Source organism: Epinephelus lanceolatus, chromosome 21, assembly GCF_041903045.1.
Source record: "Epinephelus lanceolatus isolate andai-2023 chromosome 21, ASM4190304v1, whole genome shotgun sequence".
Classification (NCBI taxonomy): domain Eukaryota; kingdom Metazoa; phylum Chordata; class Actinopteri; order Perciformes; family Serranidae; genus Epinephelus; species Epinephelus lanceolatus.
Window position 1 is genome coordinate 31,423,065 of NC_135754.1, and position 20,312 is coordinate 31,443,376.

Below are 20,312 nucleotides of genomic sequence, written 5' to 3' on the forward strand. Positions count from 1 at the left end.
GGACATCTTACTCCAGAAAAGACACAATGCTGCATTTTAAACAACTTTGTTTACATCATGTTGGGAGTAATGGGTGTTTAGAACAATAATACAGTAATGTAATGCATGTATAATAAATTTAACCTCTTAAAGTGGTGAATCTTCATGATGAATACTTTTGCTGGCAAAACTTCTGTGTTTTACATAGCAGCATTTTGAAAACAGGACTTTTACTTTTATACTGTAGCATTACTTCCACTTCTATATACTTCTACCTCTACTCCATTACAAAATTCAACATTTAATTCCATGACAACTTCTTCTACTGATGGAGACCTCATGCAACACACTCTCGATCCCAACTCGTCAAATGTGGCAGCTTGGTCAGTGGCCCTATGCTATAAACTATGGCATTCTCTGTACCCCTCTGGCATCGGTTTTGGATACTTGGGGACAGCGTGTCAATTCAAGATTGCTACTTGCTACAGTGTTTTTTCAAAATAAACTTCTGTGTTCACAGGAAATGTCGGTTTAGGCAACAAAACTACTTGGTTTGATTTAGAAAAAAGACAATGGTTTGGGTCAATATACGTTCGTTTCATAGCATCACTTACATAAATAAGTTAACAAGTCATGTGAAATTAACTTTGTAACTTTAAAAAAAACCTCAAATTTGACTTTCAGTTTCACCTGGGACAAGAATAGTGGTCTCATGGGTTAAAGTCCTGTATTTGTTTGACCCATGCGTCTAAGACAGATGCTAAAAGGGTGCCTTGAGTGTCGGTATCATAAACCGAGGGCCACTGACCAAGCTGATGTATTTGATGCTCTGGGGATGAAAGCGGGTTGCAACATGATATGATCTTGCATTCTCATTAAAGAAATTCAGCTTATGATCACATAATACCAAGAAAAGAAGTGGATCATCACACTTTACTCACAGTTTAGGCATTAGAACTAGTGACTATCAAAATAGTTGCTCTAGCCTTAGATGGTTTTAAAGGAGACCTTTTATGCTTTTTGTTATTTTCTGTCATATATATAATGTTACAGTGTTGGATGTTTATTTTAAAGTGGCCTATGTTTCATATAATGAGGTAAACGTGTCTAAAAGTAAAACAGACCATTCTGAGAACTCTGTTTCCAGTGTTTTTTCTACTTTGCAACAACCTGACGTCAGCTCCTGACAGATCTCTTTATAAAGTCAATAGCCCAGGCACACTACTGCAAGTGTCTACATTACATATGTTGCTAAATGTAGCTACATGCTAATGTTTGGATTATTTAAGTTGCCGATGTTGTTAATCTCTCCTCAATTTCAGATCATATAACTAGGGATGGGCAAACGATCAAAATTCATTATTTGATTATCAAAAAAATTAACGATCAATTATCGATTAATTGATAAGCGAGTATTTCAAAAGAGAGAAAACAAAAGAGTGCAGTGCAGACTGTCGCCGCAAGAGAGCGCAGCTGCCCCAGTTCTGAGTTTCAACCCCCCAGGCCAAAGAGGAAGAATGGCGCGCATGCGCAGTTCACCCCTGGGTGTTTACAACCGTTGCCAGCCAGGGTTACAGGCTTCACTTTACAGCGAAACCTCCGTCTTTCAATGGCGTAGTGTTTTCAGAGGCCTCAAGGGAAGCCACCGAGGCTTTGGAGAGTGATGAGAGCCTCCGTCTGTTTATGATTTTTTTGCCTGGCATAGGCAAGACCTCGCTGGACCTATGTCAGGCATTGTAGGGGAAATACTCGAGCAAAATTATTTGTGATTGATCAAAAGCCTTAAAGGGATAGTGCACCCAAAAATGAAAATTCAGCCATTATCTACTCACCCATATGTCGATGGAGGCCCTGGTGAAGTTTTAGAGTCCTCACATCCCTTGCGGAGATCGGCGGGGGGGAGTGGCCAGCACACCTAATGGTAGATGGTGCCCCAGACTAATGTCCAAGAAAATTGAATCCACAAAGTATCTCCATACTGCTCATCCATAGTGATCCAAGTGTGCTGAAGCCCCGACATAAAAAGTTGTTTGGAAAAACGTCATATGAACTCTGTTTTTAGCCTCACTGTAGCCTGTAGCTCTGACTGCTTCTCTGTGTTCTGTGGTTACTGTTGTCTCCCCCTGCGGTGTACATGTCATGTGATGTAAACACGGATGAGCAAAGCTCATGCTTTCGCTGGTCTCGCGCAAGCTCACACACGTGAACGCGGAGCACAGAGAAGCAGTCAGAGCTACAGGCTACAGTGAGGCTAAAAACAGAGATCATATGACGTTTTTCCAAACAACTTTTTATGTCGCGGCTGCAGCACACTTGGATTACTACGGATGAGCAGTATGGAGATACTTTGTGGATTCAATTTTGTGTTCTTGGACGTTAGTCTGGGGCGCCGTCTGGCATTAGGTGTGCTGGCCACTCCCCCCACGATCTCCGCAAGGGATGTGAGCCCTCTAAAACTTCACCAGGGCCTCCATCGGCATATGGGTGAGTAGATAATGGCTGAATTTTAATTTTTGGGTGCACTATCCCTTTAACAATCAATCATCAATAATCGAAAGTTGATGCCCATCCCTAATTCCAACTGTTTAGAAGCGTTTACTGGTGATTTTTTTAAGGCAGTAAAAGGTGTTTTACTCCACCGAGACCACAGAGAAGCACCAGAAACGCTAACCATTCGAAGCAGGCTGAGCATTTTGGGAGGGGCGCTTAAAGGGACAGAAGCTAAAAAAAGAGCGTCTCCGACAGAGGGTGAATACGGGTGTCCCAGCACAGACAGTATGAGGAAAATAAAGTGTATTTTGACCATTAACGCTTTAATGGTCAACTTTATTTTCCTCATAAACATGTTCTAGTAGAATCCCAAAATACAAGTATGAACCTGAAAATGAGTATAGTAGGTCTCCTTTAAGGCCCTGACACATCAAGCCGACAGCCGGCCATTGGTCAACGCTGGGCCGTTGGTGATTGCCTGTGGACCTCGTCACTGCCATGTGTTCTGTGAAATCACTCTGACTGACAGTTCAGCTCAGCACGTGAGACAAGATACGGAAGGGAAGAGGGAAACAGAGCTAACATCAAGAGGGGGTGAGACCAAAACAAACTTGTGATGGTGTGTGTTTGTTCACTGGTGCACGGTAGACATGCTCTGTTCTGTTAACACTGCATTGTGCTGTTAATGTGCTAACTGGCTAACTAGCGTCAAGATGGTCTTTGGATTTCCCTTTTTGAATGACGAATATAGACCACTGCTGTCTGCTAGTGTGGAGTTATTTCCTGTCACGCAGGTGCAGAACATACATGCTGACTGGCCATCGGTTAAAGTGTTGGCGGTGTGTTCATGTGCAACTTTTTGGCCAAGACACGGCCACATCAGTTTGGTGTATCTGGGCCTTGAAAGTAAAACCAAAACTTGCAACAATGCCTCTGCCCTTTTTTGGTGTATCTCCACTCTCACATTATTGTGTCATACTGTGACTGTCAAGATGACTCATGAAGTATTTTCTGACGAGCTAGAACTGTTTAGGTTTCTACTACTTGCCTCATCCACCCCTTGAGGGAATGATATCCTACATTTCCCAGACGCCTCTTTTGAAGAATCCCCAAAATAATGTGCCTGAACACGAGTTTCATCTGTGGACTTCAAGACAAAATCTAATTATAGTCCATTGTATCTGTGCAAGAAAGATGCCAACAAGTGATCCTGTCATTTGGACACTTAACACCAGCAAACAATGACACAGGCTCAGAGATGCAGCATTCAGTGGCTCAACTGTTTTAATGTGGATCCTTTAGGACCACCCACACAATGAGCTGTAAAACCTGACTAAGCAGTTCTGCACACTGAGCCTTGTTAGTCCTGACCATCCACCTCACCGCTGAGCATTTTTAAGCCTGCGTCACGTGACCGTTTAGAAGTTAGCTGTACTGTAGTACCACTTATTCACATATCACTCTATTACTGTAAGCACCAGAGAGAGACAATAGATTTTAGATATACTCATATTACTGTGATAATTGCTACAAGAGTGGGAGAAAAAAAAATAGGCGGCATAATTAAATCAAGCTTATTCTCAGGTTTTAAGGCCAAAAGCAATTTTCCACCTTTATGTGGCAATCCACAGGGAGGGAGTAATTGTATTGATTGCTGCCATTAATTAGGGGAAAGCAGTGTAATCTGGGGAGAGATGTTGAAATAATTCCCTTTAAATGTTTCAGAGTGGAGCAGGGCCAATCAATCAGCTGGGGCGAGGTCTCTGGCGAGGCTGACACTTGAGTGAGGCGTTTATTAAGGAACAAATAAGCAATCAGTGATTACAACTCATAACAATCAGCCACTGAGATATCGTAGTGAGGATGAGCAATCATCACCACTCATGGTCTCAGATAACGGCGGACTAAAAATAGGCAACGTAAACACGGTGGTCTGTGGAAAATGCATGACGATGAAGGAATGTTGCATATCTGAAACAAAATGAGAACATGTGTTTTTATGAGTGCATGGAGAAAGAAATGATATCATGACTCGGAAAAGTGAACTCATGGCGTTTGAATCACAATGTTTAAAGACACTAAGCAGACGATCCAGAGTTGAGCCCAGTGTTGGGTTAAAGTCAGAGATGGAAGAAGTTTTCCAATCATTTGCTCAAGTAAAGTACAAATATCCACAACTACTTTCTTACAAGTAAAAGTCCTGCAGTCAGAATGTTACTTCAGTAAAAGTACACAAGTATTTTAAAAAAAACAGTCCTCATTATGCAGGAAGACTACTGTCAGTGTTATGGCCGGGCTCCACCGGGCGTGACACGTCTGCAGCGCGAGTCCCATGGCAGCTCGCCCCCTGTTAATCAATAACAGCAGCTCCACCGGCAATGGGAGCGGCGCAACAACTGTCTATTTTACGCGGCTCTTCTATTTTTGTCGCGCTACGCTCCCCTACGCGACCCTCCAGCAGATAAAAACTACATGAATTAGTGTGCTAAACGAACACAATGTGTTTTTAAATGAATAAACCATTATCAGAGGTGATATGTGATGATTTTTTTTTTCATGCATTTACCAATGTTTATCCGTGACATTTGGCGGACATTTGAAAGTGAGTAGATGACAAACAGTACAGTAAACTTGTAGATAACTCAAATACATGTAATAACTTAGGTGGAAAATGTTTTAACATTTCATGCAGCCTACATGCAGCCTCTCGGCTCAGCAAACGGTAATCAACCCCGCTGGCTTCTCTAGTAAAACAAGAACATGCTGGTTTATTTTGAAATATCCACCTTATTTTTCACAGAAACACGGAGGCGAAACAGAACGCAGCCAGCTTCCGTTTTTTTTGTGCGACACTTCTGGTCCAGCACTCTTGACCACTGTGTAAATGGGAATCGCCTTGTTGTTTACCTTGCTGAGTTTAGCTATATATATGTATATATCACATTTTTCACGTCACTATATCACCGTTTAGACTAATCTGATGTTTGTAAAGTCTATAAACACAATGACTGAACAAACATTAGTATTTTCTCTGTGTGTAATTAATAACATGGTTATCGTAGATTAGCTGGGCTAACCGTTAGCTGTTAGCCGTTAGCCGTGTCTGTAATAACTCACTAAACTCACAAAGTGGCCCGTGAAAAAAATATTTTCTCCAGCAGATGTCTTAGTTACAACATGATTGAGCTAATTGGAGTAGTTTCATGTCGTATCCGACAACGGGAGGCTTTTAACGGATGACGATCCTGATGTTAGCTTTGCTGCTAGTGTTAACGTTAGCTGTCCCTGTCAGCTGCAGCCACTGATGCTTTCTAGACATCGTGATTTCCCAAAACTGAATAAATACCACACATAGCAACACAAAACTGCTCTGCTAGCTCAATCATGTTGTAACGACTGGATGGTTGATGCGTACATGCTGATTCAGGTGCTATCAGAGCCGATCCGCGCATCACTATGGCTTAATGATCAACTCAGTCAATTAAAACAACCCGTCCTGTGTTAGGAGTGTATGTCGCTGACAGAAAGAAAGAAAGAAAAGGAAAACAAAGATAGAAAAGCAGCGTGCACCTCACATATTTATTTCTCACAGTTGAGCACACGTGTGGCTGGCATGCAGAAGCACCGTCTGTGTGTCTGTGTGTCGAGGGTGCGAGCCGCAGCTTTAGCTGCTCAGGTAGAGAGGCTGTGTAGCCCGGTGTGTTTTTTCGCTGATTCGGTTCTGCAGGTTCTCTGCTGGTACACTGGAGACGGGGATCAAGCAGTTTGTCTCACTCGGGATAGATTGTGCTTTTTTGGTTCATAGTTTTTGAATGATGTGTGATTTATTCACGTTTAGAGGGAATAAATTTCCGTTATAACGGAAACGTGGGCACAGTTATCTAACGTTATATAAAATACACAGACTAACTAACTAACTAACTAACTAACTGATTGACTAACATAAACAACTGAAAATTGAAAAAAAATTAGCTTGCACCGTTAGCTCTGGTAAGGGAAAGCATGAGGGAAAGCGGCTGACCGGAAGTCACGCACAAAAAAACGGAAGTTGATCACTATTTACTTCCGTGTTTGAAAATAAGGTGGATATAATCTGTGTTTCACCTATATGAAATGTCCCCATACTAAATCATTTGAGCGGCGCATTGTTATTAGAGAATTTGCTGGGTCGTGGAACTAATTGGTCACATGTACCAGGCAGGTGTGGTAGCCTACTGCACGTCATCCTAATCTCTGTGCCGATTAGGATGTGGGTCAGGTCAGGTCAAGTTCCATCAGGAAGACTCATTCATTCATAATTCTCTCCCTCCCACTCCCACTGCTTCCTCCAATCTGCTGACTGTGGGTGTTCACTCTTGTAGTTATCCAATCAAACTTCACCACGATCTCTATCAGCCAAGCAGGATGCTACTGCAAAATTTTAAATCTGCTCTCTCTTCTGCTGCTGTCACCAGTGATTTTAGGCAGAATTGTCATGCCTTCCCCCACCCTGTTCACATCTAGCCATTGTATCCAGAGTCCAGGACGAGCTCAACAAAGGCTGAATCCTCTACTCATCCAGATCATCAGCACCTTCTCATCTTCTCATCTCATCTTCACCAACCTCTACCACCATCAGCGTCTAGACCCTGGGATGGTTCCCTATTTGACTATGGATACATTAGTTTTATTTTACAGCACTTTGTAACTGTGTTTTGAAAGGTGCCATATAATTAAAGTTTATCATTATTACATTTATTATAATACCAAACAATACCAGATGCCTTTTTCTTCATTCAAAGCTCACAGTAAGGATAGACCGATACATCGGCCGGCCGATATATCGGGCTGATATTTGAGTACTTGTATCGGCATCGGCCGATATGCGCGTGGGTTCGCGGATTTATTTTTTCCTGGCATGATTTACAGACAGGCATCCACAGGCAGCTCTGTGTTGCCGGAAGACCCTGCAGCGCACATGCAGCGAATCCTACTGTGTACAGTAGTTGTTGTTTTATTTATGCTTCAGCTTAAATATTTGTTTATTTTATAAAAACATTACTGGAATATTTAAGAGCACTGAACTCTTTTTTTTATTTGAATGTATAATAATAATAATAATAATAATATTCTACCTGTTCTACCTCAACTTTCCATCTTGTTTTAGTATTTTTTACTGTTCAATAAATGTTTCTTATTTTAAACTTGAGACCTGTAATATTTGTTATCATTGTGTCATTTTTTTGATGTAAATTGAGGGAGCAAAAGCAGTATCGGCCCCAAATATCGGCTCAAGAAAATCGGCAGTCCATAATCGGTCATCGGCTAAGGGTGATGGAAAAAAATCGGTATCGGCATCGGCCCTAAAAAATCCATATCAGTCTATCCCTAGCTCACAGCAACATATTGAATGTTCTCTGCCAGCATTCTATAGCCTGTGAAACATTAAAGAAGCAGAGGCCTCAACATATGAAACACACTGGAAAATGGAGAGGGTAAAGCGAAGCATTATTCAGCTATATTCAATGTCACCACCATGCGTTTCTTCCAGACCTCAAGAAGGCCGCCTTGTCATTAAATAATGATATTGTGACTTTTGTTTATTAATGCTAGTCACTGAAAGATGCTTTCAAAATACTAAAATACAGAACTGAGTTAATAGAAGTTACTTTCCACCTCTGGTTAAAGTGCACTCAGACACAGAAACTCTCCCTGACCGTGCAGTCTGACCTCTCTGGAAGACGGGGGGATTAACAGACACTTTCCCTGGGAGGTTTAATAAAGTCCACAAATATTATTGTTAGTTAAATTGGATTGAACGTGATGGAAATAGATTTTATGAATGGACTTGTTGCTAAGCCGAGTAATACATCAGCAGGCTGACGTGACGGAAATTGAGACTGAGCTGTAAAATCAGAAAAAAATTAAAAAATATGGCAAAAGGTTACTTTCATAAAAGTTACCAGCTGCAGCTTAAATTGAGAAAATAATAGGCTCATTAATTAATTATGAATATAATCATTAGTTGGAGTCACCGGCTCGTGATCCGACCAGCAAATGCACCTGAAATGAGTCCACTGCGATGGCCTGGCACCGTAAGGTTTGCCTCCTGCCTTCCTCACCAATCCGTCTCACAAGCTGACCCCTCGAGCGTCTGAGGGCCCCCTTGAGAGTCTTCATGCAGGCAGAGGGGATTAAATCAGAAACTCAATGATTCTCTAAAAAGGTCAGAGCTTTCATAGCATTTTCATTCTATCAGAGCCTTGAGGTTGAATAACTCAAGTCCTCTCCACCACTCTGCCACAGGAGGGCAAAGAGAGGCTGCAGCTGGTGGAGGGGGGGCGGGGATCAAAGCTCTGCAGCCTTTAGACCTGCTGCTGTTTACTCTCTAATGCGCTCATCTGCCACCTCTCCTTCTCCCACCTCTGCCATCTCTGGCTTTGGGGGGGGGTTCTGCCCTCTGACGCCAGCACACGCACACACACAAGCTTGGTACTGTCAAGCTGTGCAGGAAGTGGTGCTGAGTTGAATTAATTAAAGGGTGAGAAAGCCGGGGTGGTTGAGACCTGGTGCAATCTGGTGCTTGACGCCACTCGAGAGCAGACACAGGTCTGTGAGGACATGAAGGACCTCGGGGGCACTTGAGGACTTTTGTGCGTGTTGTTTTAAAGTAAATCATGATTATGTAAGAGTGGTTTAGCTCCTGTAAGTCGTGAAATGACGTTATCAACATGTGATCTGAAGAGTAACACTTGATGTGAAGGCTTCTCACATATAGCAGGTACGAGAGTCAAATGTACAGATCTCAGTCCTGTGAGGTCACCAGCTGCAAAATCACACAGGTTAATGTTGGTTTTTGTCAGACTTAAGCCTAGTTCACATCACACGATTTTCACCACGATTTTGACGTCACAGAGGATCTTGAGAGCCACCTTGGGTCGGAGGTGAGTCGGCAGATAGTCTGCCAGGACGAGTCCTCATGTGTGAACAAGCCTACGAGCAAGTCGCCCCCCTTGTCTGTGACTGGGACTGGATATCTGGCATGCTAGAAAACTGGATAAGTGTGACATAACTGACAAAGGTGGGATACGTCCCACGTCAGCACGCAGGAGGACGGAAGAAATGTGAGGAGGACAAGCCACAGGTGGAGTTGCTTATTTGGGCTTGCTCTCCAAATGTCACCTTTCTCTTTATATATCCGTCTATTAAGTTATTTAAACACATGATAGTCGCTTCTTTTGGGCTTGTGTCCATAGCCCTGGTTGCTTGTTTCGCTCCCAAGATCTGGCAACACTGACAAGCCGGCAAGCAACAACAATGGCGGCGTCCACAGGATCACGGAGAACACAATGTTTTTGGACCAAGGCCCTGGAGGCAGATCTGATTCAACACTTGGAAGAATATCCATGCCTTTACGATGTGTCGTCTCCAAGTTAAAGAATGTAGTCTGGTGACATCACCGCGTTATCTGGGGCTCTGTCGGCGAGGGCTCGGTGGTGAAATCTTGTGGTGTGCACACACAAGTTGTAACACAGTTGGCAAGACTCCCGATGACAGGAAACACATGTCACCAGGTATGAACTCTCAAAAGATTATGATAGTCTCTGCAACACAAAATCGCAAACGAAGAGGCCATTAACCGTCAGATGACGGGGACGGTGAAGAACGGGTTGACTTACGAGAGAATTGCCGAAGGTCTGACCAGCCGCAGCTTCCCTCCCACGTCAGTGTTTACGTCACACGCTGAGCTACATGTTTTGTTACTTGCTCACGCCCCCCCATTGCCCCAAAAAAGGCGCATTCTGTATAAACAAAAGTAAGTAGGCGGCATTTTGACGCACTCCCCGATTTTGTTTTTATACTGCCAATACTGAAAGAAGACTGATTGGGCTTTCCTGCAAATTTGCACAATGCCTGTTTAAAAAGGGCTAATGACTATCGCCGGTGCAGAGGCATTAAAAAGTGCCAGGGAAGAAAAACCAGTACCCCCTGACAGAGGTACAAGCTAAGCCCCGAATAGCCTCAAACTCTTGAAATGCCCCTTTGTACACCTGACCTGTGTGGAGCTGCTGCGACTGGATCTGCCTCTTGTCGAAGATGAGTGAGGACACAACAAATATCAAGCGGGTGAAAACAGGCAATTCGTTTTTTAAATGTACTGATAGATGATAAATATTTATGACTGGCCCCTGGCCTCCTGTTATTTTGCAAAAGTTGCCCCCGGGGAAAACAAGTTGAGTGTCCCTGCTTTACATCCTTACCTCGTCTGCTGGATCACAAACACAAACACAGCATCTGAACATTCTTTATGTCACATTTCATTATCAAGCTGACATGACTGCAGTATCTTAATTACTCAAAATATGAGGTGAATAAAAATGGCAACCCTAGTTTCAGTTTCGGCAACCAAACGCTGATGCCAGCCTGGAAACCTCTTCTAAAAGTAAGTGTTGAGCCCTGCACAGCTGAGACAATCATGATATTAAAAACGAGAGGAGGCCTAATTCCCAAGTTAAATTCTAAAAATACAAAGCAGCCTTCACAACCAGCAGCACCTGACAGGCACAATATAACAAGCCAAGTGACGGCATGTGCGACAGTACTGCAAACAGACCTCTCCCTGCGTCAGCCGTGAAGTAAGAAGAGTACAAATGAGCCGGCGCTGCTGTCATTAATCAAGCTATTCTTAAACAACATGTTCCTCTGTGATGACCGTCAACACACACACACACACACACACACACACACAGTATATATCTACAGATTCACATACACACTGACGATCTAAAAAATTCACTTTGATTCACACAGATCAAAGTGTAGACATCAAATTAGGCTGCATCTGCCATGAAACGTGAAGTTAAAGAAAAATACAAATGGCTCCTTAAACAGCAGAGAGACAGAAAAGAGAAGTAGTGGCTCGGTGTGAAATTCTCAAGTCCTGATCTCCCACAACCAGCCACTGCTGGATGCTGTCAACCACACAGAGCCCTCCTACAGCAGTGTGGTACACCCAGGTGGAATGACAGAAAATCAGCTTTGGCGTGTTTCCTCTTTAAAACCCACACTTTCGATGACCTGGGAGAGAGCATAAATCATTCTGTATGATGTAAAAACCCTGCTCCCCCCGGCATATCAGAAATGGTTAATGATGTAGAGTAGCTGAGAGGCTGGTGCACCCTAGTGGTGACTGCTGAATTGAGCTTTAAAGTCCTTCACACCCACTCTGCTCTATGTGTGGAGGCTGCACAGATATTGGGTGAAGCTGCAGTGTCAATGTTTCATATCTCGTTTTGAAAACCAGCACAGCAGCAGCAGGAGCCTCGGACGTCCACGCTGCCCTGCGTACCAAACCACAGCTTCCCATTTTCATAATATAAGCAAGAGGGGAAAATGACACAGACTCATAATCCAGTTAATGGAGGGACTTTCTCTGAATGTCAGGCATGAGTGTGGAAGGAAACGATTAGTGGTGGGAGATAAAGAGCGATAAAGCTGACCACAGCTCCCAGTCCATCAGCTGTTCTCGGCTCTGTCGATTAGATAAGGCTTTGGTGATTACAGGAATTGGAAATTGCAGTGATTTCCGGCTCTGCTTTTTGCGTCCACTCAGAATTAGTGGGTGAGTAAGTGATTACTGATTATCGGCAACCATCATGGTGAGAAGTCCTTCCACTCCTCTTCAATTTGTCTCATAAAATCTGTTTTAATTGACTCTGCGTGACTCTGTGATCCTGCCTACGTGGTTCAGCGAAGGGTTAAGGGAGGCTGTGTTAGCACAATGAGTCTATGGGGGAGGACAGCTACAGGCAAGCAAGTGCGTACAAGACAAATTTGTACCAGATTTAGCCCACATCTTTATCAGGCTTCCCAAACACAAGGTTTTGAAAATGTGACAGCATTGTTTCTGACTGTGACTTGACTGCAGTCAGTGTCTCTACCTGTGAGCTTCTTCACGGGCTGCAGCCTGACACTGATGGTCTGGTGGGTGAGCAGCGGGGAGGAGGGCAGCGAGCGTGACACGCCCTCCATGATGCGAATGTGCTGCATGCCCTCGGTCATCGAGAGCGGGGGCACGGCGTAGTCTCCTTCAAAGGCACAGTCGCTGTCTATGCTGCCACCTGCAGGATGGGAGGGAAATCAGAACAGAGTGAGACGCTTTTCTCTGCTGTCAACAGCTGATTAACTCTACAAACATTTTAACACTGTTGGCAGTCGGTTTCTGCAAAGAAAATGAGAGGACCTCATGCTAGAAAGTATGGAGATGGTATTTAACTGTAAACTGTAACAAAATTAGAAATCAGACTGTTAAATTTACAATAATGTGAAACAGAAAAGCAGCAAATCCTCATCTCGTCTGCAGCCGCAACTTAAATTTTTGCTGAAAAAATGATTTTTTTTTTCTTATCATATTATAATTAGGCTTTGTGCACATGGGACTACAGTTTTTTCTACATATTTCATATCTATTAGAAAAAATACATACTTAAAATGAAAAATGTATTCCATTATATTTATAAAAATAAAATTAAAAAACATATACCATTATACCAATAAAAAAACGAACTAAAAATATATCCCATTATATATATATATATATATATATATATATATATATATATATATATAAAATCTATTCCATTATATCTATAAAAAAATCCATTATATCTATAAAAAATAACTAAAAATATAAAAATATATCCCATTATATATATAAAAAATAAAAACTATATTCCATTAAATTCATAAAAAATTTAAAACTAAAAATCATATACCATTGTATCTATAAAAAATTCCATTATATCTATAGAAAACAAACTAAAAATATATCCCATTATACACACACACACACACACATATATATATATAAAAGAATAAAAAATATATTCCATTAAATTTATTAAAAAAATTAGAAGCTAAAAATCATATACCATTATATCTATTAAAAAATCCATTATATCTATAGAAAACCAACTAAAACATTATATATATAAAAGAATAAAAAATATATTCCATTATTAATGAAAATGAAAATAAAAACTAAAAAAAAAATTCCATTATATCTTTAAAAAAAATACAACTAAAAGAAATTTCATTGTATTATTTAAAAACTAAAAAATATAACTGAAAAATAAAAAATAAAAAACTATAAAAATATTCCAATACATCTATATAAAAAACATTAAAAAGTATTCTGTTACATCTTTAAAAATTATATCTATAACAAAACCATGTGCCCAAAGACGATATATAAGAAAATGGCAGAATCCAGAAAACACAAGAAGCTTGGCATTTCGTATCAACAACTAAACTCATAACAAGTTGAAAACACACAAAAAACAATATTTGTGGTTTTTTTTTTCTCATTTCAAGAAAAAAAAATCCCTACTTTCATAATAGATCAGAAAAATGTGATTTTTCATGTGATTTTCTTTTAAATTGTGCTGTTAGATACTTTTTGAAGGTATGTCTGTACCAGATTTCAAAACTTTTGACCAATCAGGAAAAGTTGTTGTGACATTTCTTCTTATCACACTAAATGTAGTCTTTTGGGCACAAGTGGTTAAACAAGCTGAAAGCAGCAAATGACAAACAACTTATCTACCATTAAAACCCCACAATTTTCTCTCTGACAACGAGCTGTTTTTGCTCAAGTACTGCTCATTGAACGGCTTCTGTGTTGGACTCTGCTGGTGTTTTTCATTGTCCACCCCTGCAGAAAGTGAATGACAGACAGTTATGACTACTCTGACAGTACCTCAGCTTAGATCCTGGACTGCAACACCAGTATTGAGTGCAACAAGATTGGCGTGACCCAGAAGAGAGAACAGCCCTGCAGGCAACACGTGCCGTTTACATTCACTGTTAGAAACTACAGCCTGCTGCCTGACCTCTGGAGCCCTACAGCAACACAAGGATACCCCATGATTTCAACAGAATAAAGGAGGATTTTCTAACCATCTGAAATGTGTTTAAACAATCCCAAAAAGTGCACAGTCATGATCACGAGAGAGAGCATTTCATTTACAAAAAAAGAGGCTTTCACAATGAGGAGTAATTACAGATGGAGGACAAACAACCACTCTCCATCACTCACCCACCCCTTTTTTCCTCTCTTGCTTCAAAAACCACAAATTATGACAACTTAGAGCTTTTTTTTAAAAAACTTCTCTCCCTCACACAGCCACACACACACACACACACACACACACACACACACACACACACATATTCCCCGGTGAACAAAACCCAGCCAGCTGTCTGTAAACACAACATCCATTTTGTGAATCAGCTCCGGCTCAGGCTGCCCATGTCCCTGCAGACGGAGCTGTAAAACCAACGGGTCAAGCAACAGTCTCACATCAGACAGCAGCCGCCACAGTGAGACATGAAGCCATTATCAGACACTAATCCGTGACAAGTCCCAGAGGGAAGCCTGTGTGACGGTTAGGATGGGGTCAAAGCAGTTGCTGTAATGCAAATACACCAGTATAGAAATAGTATAGAAATAACAAAAGCACACACACGCACATCTCCCCGTGGCTCCAGAAGTGCTGGAGTCAGTCCATCCATTCACTGGGGAATGTCACTGCAACAGCAAAAACAGCCAGAGCAGCGGTTACATCCCCATGCATGGAAATTCTCCTCATGTATGCAGAGCCTGGTGTGAATACCAAGAAGGGACTTGGTATTCTGGTAGCAATTATCAGTTGTCAACATCCAACTCAATTTTAATGCATTCCAATGCTAAGCGAAAACAACAAATTATAACAGCATTAATACATTTTTCCTTTACCAAACTATGGAAACACTCCACTACAGGTACAAGTCCTGCATTCAAGACCTCATCAGCAACATGTACTTAAAGGGACAGTTTTGATGTGGGGTTCTATGAGGTGTCAGTGTAGTAGTTAAGTAATGTACTGCTGTGGAGGGGTCAGCAGCAAAATGTATTTAGTTTAAGTGTATGCTAGAATTTGTTTTGTTTTTTTACCGCATTACCTTGCTGTCAGACCGTGATTGCCAACGGGGAACTGAAGCCATTATATCACTCTCTTCAAGGCCAGACTCCACTGATAAAAACTGTTATTTAAAGCGGGATTTATGCTGTACCCTGCGCCATGGTCCTAGAAATGTAACTACACGCTGCCACAGACCTCCTGTCTGTTTCTGTAAGCTGAAACCATTTCCCTCAGTGGAAACAAAGCTTTTATTTACTTTAATTTCACAGATAAGAAACAATAAACTGTGAAGACAATTAAGCCTCCACAAAAATAGCATTTTAAGTCTTGTGTGTGATTTATCCTGGCCTCATATGAGCAGAGGAAATCTCTGCTAGCCACTAGGCTAATTTATACAATGTAAAATGCCATAGGCTTGGGCTAATAACGTTAGCATGTTGTATTTGTTTGGAAAACGTGTTTAGTATAAGACAGTTGTTTTGTCAGTGAACCTTGTGAGTTGTAATGGAGCCGAATTTTGTAACGTTATCTTTGTTAAATGTTGCTGTTGTCCATGGTTTCATATGAGAAGAATAAAGATCGCTAGCTGCTAGGCTAATTTATACAATGTAAAATGCCATAGGCTTGTGCTAATAACGTTACCATGTATTTGTGGGGAAAATGTGTCCAGATAAAGACAAGTGTTTGTCTGTGAATGCTGCGAGTTATAGTGAAGCTGATTTGTGTACTTGTGTTTGAAATGGTCTCTATAGAGTGTGCCAGTAAACCCGGAACTCCGTTAGCACTTTTAGCACTTCCGGTTCTCTTGTCTAAAAGTCAATATGTTTTTTGAATGGGATTTTGGTAAAATGCCTCAAATAAGGTCTGTGGTTAACAAAAGCTTAAGCGAGTTTCAGGTTTTGTTCTACGACATAAAACACGTCAGTAAATACCCTACTTGTGAATTTTGAAGCTTTTACATGTCGTAAAAAAGGCGGTTGCTAACAAGTTGCTCAATACAACTACAAACCCTGTTGGGGACATTAAACGTCATCACTTCTGGCGATCGCATTTAAGCTTCAAATGCGGTATGAAAGGTGTTCATATGTGAAGATTATCTCGCTGAACAAAACCTGTAAGTATCATAAACTTGTGTTAGCCACGGAGCTTATTTTCTGACATAATCCAAAATGCAATGCAAAAATCACATTCACTTTCTCTTTCGGGAACCAGCGCTATGCTAAACTTCCGGGTTTTGACGTCAGCCCTGGCACACTCTATTAAGCCATGTTTAATGTATGTTTAATGTGTGTTTTGAATCAACTAGACTTTACAGCACTTCACAGAAACTCCGCTGCCATCTAATGTTTTGGAGGCGTAATTGCAGACACAGACACACCACTGCACAAGTAAAAACACTCACAACAGCAATGGAAAATCTGCAAATAGCTGATCCACATGTAAAATCCTCCTCAAGATAGCAGAACACAGGAGCTGCTGGTCCACTGCTGCTTGACCAGTTAGTTTGCTTGTGTAATTGTGAGATTCATGCATTTATAAATTCACCAACAACACACAATAACACAAACTAACTGATCGAGGCAGCTGCAGGCAAGTAACTCCCGTGTTAAGCGACGTAAAATTACTGTTTTGGTCAATGGAGTCTGGTGGCTTTGACCAGAGCACAGATTGGGAGTTCCCCATCAGAAAGTGTTGAAAATATCCACACTAAAGCCTATACTTACACTGTTGTTGATTTTTTTAGTAGCGAAAATATGTTTTGCTATGGATTAGTACCTCATACAACCCCACAGCAAAAAATCCAGACTATTCTTTTAAAGAATGAAAAGTTAAAGTACTCATTCTGCAGTCAAACGTTCCCTGTCAGTGTTTTACTATTCTGGTGTTTTACTATTCTGTTGCATTAATACTGCAGCATTAATGTGAATGTTTTACTGCTGTAGATATTTAAGGAAGTACTGATTTTAACTCTTTATATACTGTTGCGTAGTTTAATCTACAGCAATGCATCATATTCTATAAGATCATCATATGTTTGCAACATTGCTAGCTGCTAGGCTAATTTATGCAATGTAAAATGTCATAGGCTTATGCTAATAACATTAGCATGTTGTATGTGTGGGAAAAATACATCCAGCAAAAGGCAAGTGTTTTGTCTGTGAGTGGAATTTTGTACTTGTGTTTAATATTGTGGCTATATGTTTCATTTGTGTTTTATGTGTTTTGAATGAAACTTCAATCAATCAAACTGCACAAGTATTAATGCTCACAAACGCGTAGACTATAAATCCGAAGAGACACTGCTGCAGATTTTGTTTTGCAGTTTTTTTTCTGGCTTTGAGCACCACAAGCTGAGTGCCATCTAGCTTCATTATACTGGAGAGAATGCAGAAATCTCTACGGCCGAGATCTCCAACACTCTGCAACTCACACCAAAACAATCCAGACTGATAAATAGCACTACAGGTAAGAGGAAAAACATGTATTTTTGATTTTGGGGTGAACTTTTTGGTCTACAAGCTCAACAATTGCAAACACATGCACACTGTGATACGCTGAAGTAGAAATCAAAAGGTGTGATTTCAGGAGAGGATGGAGGGCGGAGAGGGAGGAAAAGCCGCACTTCAGTGGTGAAATCCAGAGAACAAAAGCGTTGAGGGGGAAATGATGGTGTTTTATTTTAGACTGTGATGAGAGACATGTTTAAGGGCCACTCCATGCCTGGAAATAAACACAAACACCTACTCATCGAGGTGTTCGGCTCAAAGCATGCAGGAGGGGAGAAAAAAAAAGTTATAATTGCCCAAAACATTTCCTGCCAAGCTCTGACATTCCCCTTGTTGATAAACATCCACTGTTTCCTACAGCCTCTTTCCACCAGAGTAACTCACATTTACAGGCAGAATTATAGGAATATAAAATTCATACAGTTCTCTCCCTGTTAATATAACTTTCCAGTAGTTTCTAGTAGTCGTAAAGTTTTCTGCGATGAAGTGGAATAAAATACAACTTGGCAAACAAGGCCTCCGTGGGTTTCTGCTGTGGAAACATTAAGAGAGGATGGAGTCTGGAAAGAGACCGCCAAGAGAGAAGTATTACAGGAAATGAGAAGGTAAAGGTGGGAAACGAGCTCGCGCGCTGTTTCTCAGCAGCTCGGCTTCTCATTCACTCACACAGCACATGTCCACGCCTGGGAGCAGCTCAATACACTCCGTAATAAGCAATAGAGGAGAAGACAAGGTATTGCTGGGGCGCTCAAATGGCTTTTGCAGGCAAAACTATATTTCATGAATCTGTGAGGGCTCCAGAGTAACTACCTGTAACTTCAGCTCAATCACCAGAGGAAAATGGTGTCATTGTAGGTTTCTGCAAACTATAAAGATGTTGCATTCGTATGTGTCATATGTATCATATCAATGTTTCTAAAGTGACATAGTATATGAGCTGACTTTGTCATCTGGAGGTGGAGGGGGTGATGGTTTGTGTGACACCTGTAAGACGCCTGCCAAGCTGCAGAGTTCAGTTCAAGACCATCCAACAACAAAACCAGTTGTGTTTTAGCAACCCATCTGTTTTGTTGGGGGGGTTTAAACGGCTGTTTAGCCACCAAATGTGAATGTTTTTTACAGAGCTGCTGAGATTGTGCCACAAAAAGCGGTTGTTTTATATAGCAACCCACCAAAACTGGGTTCTTTAAGCCCAAGCTTTGATCTTGTCCTAACCATGACTGAGTGGTTTTTGAGGCGTAAACATAACCACATATCAACCACAGCGTTTCTGAGGCTATGGCACAGGCTGTAGTTGAAACATCGACTACGCTACATAATGACGTACAAATGTGACATATCCGTGGTTTGCAGAAAAGTACAATACCAACACCCTTTTTCTGCTGATTGGATTAGTAACTTTTTTTTTTTTTGGACACACATTTTCTTTCTATATTTTCGTTTGCTTACCTTGGCCAACGTGGCTCAGGTGAGGGTCTAGACTGGGCGAGCGGGGGTCTGCCAAGTCCTCGCTCCCACCATCTGCAGAGGAGGAGCAGAAAGAGAAAGATAAGGAGTGAGCTCTGTGATGCTGGTAGCGTGGTGAGGAGGCCAGCAGCAGGGCCACCTCCTCGTCTCCGATCAGCCAGGTGTGGGACCGGAGGACCCCCAGCAAGCTGCTCACACACAGCCCCTCCACGCCTTTCCTTGTGGGGCGCAAGTGGCCCCTTATGGTGGTGAACGGGGACCGCGCCGCCAAGCTCCACGTCTTCCGCCTCCCCATGTTTAGACTAAACAGCCAGTGAGCCTCTGTCTTTGAGGCCTGCCCGTGCAGATAACAAAATAGTTTACATTACAGCCACTGTTGCGTGCAGAGATTCCTGTGTGTGTTGAGGCACAATCATAGAGCTCACTGGGCTCTACGGTTCAGTGAGTGAGGACTGGCTGTAAAACAGTGGGCGTTTCCCAGGATAGATCCACATACGGTTAATGATATGAGGATCAATTACGCCCAAGGGAGCAGGCAGGCAGAATTAGCCACAGTGGATGGAGCTGAAATGAGGGGGGTGGAGGGGCGGCATCACTGGGCAGCACAGTCAGTGTCACGGGGGGATTGTTTCATAATCCTGTTCAAGTGTGGATGGATCTACTGTAAAGCACGACAGGCCAGCAGAGGAGGTTTGGAACAAATGATTTATACTCAGAATAAATACATCCCACTGGAACTAAGTGCGCTATTAATACAATCCATGATGATGCATGAAAACTAGTGAGAGGATTTTCGACGTGTAGATGGACCAAAGATTGCTGCATTAAGTAGAAAACCATGAAGGTGTTTTATCCCAAAAGGATTGTATATTTTGGCAGGACTCCCCCTCCCATTGTGTTTCAATCACAGAGCTCACCATCAGCCAGA

The 20,312-nt window shown here is 41.8% G+C and overlaps 1 protein-coding gene across 8 annotated transcripts in view; it reads right to left on the bottom strand.

The window, feature by feature from the left end:
• tanc2b (tetratricopeptide repeat, ankyrin repeat and coiled-coil containing 2b) overlaps window positions 1–20,312 on the bottom strand; it is a 254,073-nt gene that overhangs the window by 104,760 nt on the left and 129,001 nt on the right. For all 8 annotated transcript variants that reach the window (XM_078163101.1, XM_078163100.1, XM_078163099.1 and 5 more), the window contains 2 exons: window positions 19,367–19,438; window positions 12,390–12,569 (listed from right to left, as the gene is read on the bottom strand). In XM_078163101.1, the coding sequence (XP_078019227.1) occupies window positions 12,390–12,569; window positions 19,367–19,438 (252 nt within the window). The remainder of the gene's footprint in view (window positions 1–12,389; window positions 12,570–19,366; window positions 19,439–20,312) is intronic.